The sequence below is a fragment of the Solanum stenotomum genome, chromosome 11, assembly GCF_019186545.1.
Source record: "Solanum stenotomum isolate F172 chromosome 11, ASM1918654v1, whole genome shotgun sequence".
Classification (NCBI taxonomy): Eukaryota; Viridiplantae; Streptophyta; class Magnoliopsida; order Solanales; family Solanaceae; genus Solanum; species Solanum stenotomum.
In genome coordinates this window covers 45,031,435-45,034,319 of record NC_064292.1, presented here as the reverse complement: position 1 = coordinate 45,034,319, position 2,885 = coordinate 45,031,435, and the positions used below count along the sequence as shown (strand labels likewise).

Here is a 2,885-nt window from a genome sequence, read left to right as displayed (position 1 = left end):
TAAGGGAAAAAACTTACCCTCATCGATTGTATACACCAAACTAACGCAGTTTCCACCTTACCATTCATTTTCTTTTTCTCTCTTTTAGGAAGATATTATACTAGCTAGTTTAAATTCTATCCATTTAAACGTCACAGTACATGCAATGTGTTTTTTTTTTTTTTTGGAATTCGGAAAGAATATGCAACAACTCACAAACTACTCAAAAGATATACCGAGCGATGAGCTCAATTTAGAAGGTACATACCTAAAATTCTTTGACAATCATTATAAAATCTTGAGTTCCAACAAGATCAAAATTCAATACACAACAACAACAACAAAAAATAAGAATAAAGCACATAAAATTCATTAATAAAAACAAAAATCAATAAAATTACTAAAAAAATCAAATTCTAAACAAAGTCCCAAATACCACTAAATTACGAAACTAATTAAAAGAAGAGATAAAAGAAATGATCTAAATCATTAATTTCATAATTTATGCAAATCAACAAAAATGAAATAAGGAAAAGAAACTGATTTGGAGCATAACAAGGAACACGATATCCTATAACTAGTCCTTGATTAGTAAGAAGTATAGTTAATAATTAATTCGTTACTAATTAATTTTTTATTCGGATATTAAATATGTCATTCAACTTTGTCATTCTTTACTGCGATTGGAAAAAAGCTTTGCTAGGGTTTTATGATGGCTCCTTGGTCTGATCTTCCTATAGAACTTGTTGAAAGAATTAGTAAATTCGTCAACAGCAATATTGATGTCCTTCGCATTCGTGCAGTCTGCAGTTCATGGCGTTCAGCATTTTCTCCTAATTTCAAAATCCCCAAATCTCAGTTTCCCATCAAACTGCCTTTCCCCAACGACCTATTCTGGCCTTATAATGACATATCTCATTGTAATTTAATCGAAAGCACAGTTTATCTTTTACAACTTCCTCATCCTCCTCACACAGGCTGGTTAGTCAAGATTCTAAAAACATCACACGGAGAATTGAAGATTTTGAATCCTCTAACCAACAGAGTAATTGGTGATTTGCCTGATCAGAAATTGAATTTACTAGATATACGTGTTTCTCAAGTTTGTAAATTCTATCATGTCCATTGTGTCTTAAACTATAACTTACATTGTGTGCTCGGATTTGATTTATTTAATAAAATCTTGCCTATTTGGAATGATCAAACCAATCATTTTTCTGTAATGGCAACTAGTATTTTTGATCACTTATTGTGTTTTAAGTCAGAGGATGAGAAATGGACTACCTTGAAAGATCCCACTAGTAAGATTGTCGATATTAGTGTGTATAAGGGGAATTTTTATGCTGTTGGTACTTATGGAGAGACCATAATGTATGATCCCTTGTTTAACCAGACCATCGTATCTTCCACCGTCAACATATTTAACGAATGGGGCAGTAAGAAACGACTGGTGGAATCAGGTGGGGAGTTGTTTCTGGTTGATATGTTTTTAGATACTGATGTTAAGACGGAGTTGCATGGTTCTCAACCTTCATGGAAATGTCCCAAAGAAATTAAGGTTTACTGGCTTGATGAAGAACAACATGAGTGGATTGCAGTGCATACATTGGGTGATCAAATTTTCTTTGCTGGTGACAACTGTTGTTTCTCTGTTTCTTCATCAGACTTTGGTGATCAGTGCAGAGGAAACTGCATTTACTATGTGAATGGAGGTATCATTGTGAATATGAGTAGGCGCCCGCCAAAGTACTATGACTATGACTTTGAAGATTATTTGGTATGTGGTCTTAGCGAGGAGGTGAAATTTAGATATAAAGGATTACATCGTCATCACACAGGTATCTTTAGCTTACAAGATGGTAAACTTGGTTCATTGTTATCCTTCCTTGAATATGCAGATATTTTCTGGCCACCCCCATCTTGGCTTTTTACTGACGATGATGAGGCAGCTTCTAAAGAGTTTTGGCATTTTGTAATTGATGATAGACATGTAAGGTCGGTTAATGACAGGCCCTACATGAAGAAGGTTTGGTCTAAAAGGTATCAATGACCTGAAAATTTAGATTCTTTGTTTATGAAACTCAATGCCTTTCGTTCCTTGATTGACTTGTTTATATTAAATGTTGAATTCGACATTTAATATGCTGCATAACCTTTTAAATATCCTTGATGGTGTTTGTCATGTGCCAATGAGTTTTCCAGATCAATATTGATGACAAAAAGTGTTGGACAATAGTAACGGGAACAAGAATCGTGTATCATGTTTATGTATTACGCATAAAAAGAAACAAATGTAGCTTTTAGGAGTTGCAACTTCCCGCAGATATATCTTTTCTATTACATTAATGTTACTCAATTTGAAGTGTTTGGAGGTATAGTGTATTACCGCTACGAATTCTTGAGCAGCTGAGAGTTGAACAAGCTTGTACCCCTCTGTCTCCCCTTGGACTCATACATTTCAATTTTCATCAAACATTAGGATTTGTAGGACAGCAACACTAACATGAAAGATTATCATCTCCTCCAGATGTCATTGTTCTTTTCTCTATAATTTTCAACATCTCCTTTTCAAACCTGTTTTGTATTGCTTGACTTGAGCGGAGGATCTTTCGATAACAATCTCTCTGCCTTCACAAGATATGGATAAGGTCTGCGTATACACCACCCTCTCCAGTCCCCACTTGTGGGATTACACTGTGTATGTTGTTGTTGCCTCAATAAGGAAAAACAGACCATGGAACCATCTTAGTTTTCCTGCCTATTGCTTCCATGGATAAACCTTAGCAAAGCTCTACTAGACATTCTTATACAGACTACTGATTGAGATGTAAATTTCAATGGTAACTCTTTCTGGCATGCCATTAGAACCTCTCAGCATCACTCTATTATCATCAACATTGTGACAT

At 34.8% G+C, this 2,885-nt stretch overlaps 1 protein-coding gene across 1 annotated transcript; it reads left to right on the top strand.

Moving 5' to 3' along the window:
• The first annotated feature begins 691 nt into the window (after positions 1–691).
• Positions 692–2,029, top strand: LOC125845956 (F-box protein SKIP23-like). The gene has a single exon (XM_049525438.1). The coding sequence runs from the start codon at positions 692–694 to the stop codon at positions 2,027–2,029; it is 1,338 nt and encodes a 445-aa protein (XP_049381395.1).
• Positions 2,030–2,885: the final 856 nt, after the last annotated feature.

Coding starts and splice junctions, on each gene's coding strand:
- LOC125845956 (XM_049525438.1), top strand. CDS start 692: ATGGCTCCTTGGTCTGATCTTCCTATAGAACTTGTTGAAAGAATTAGT.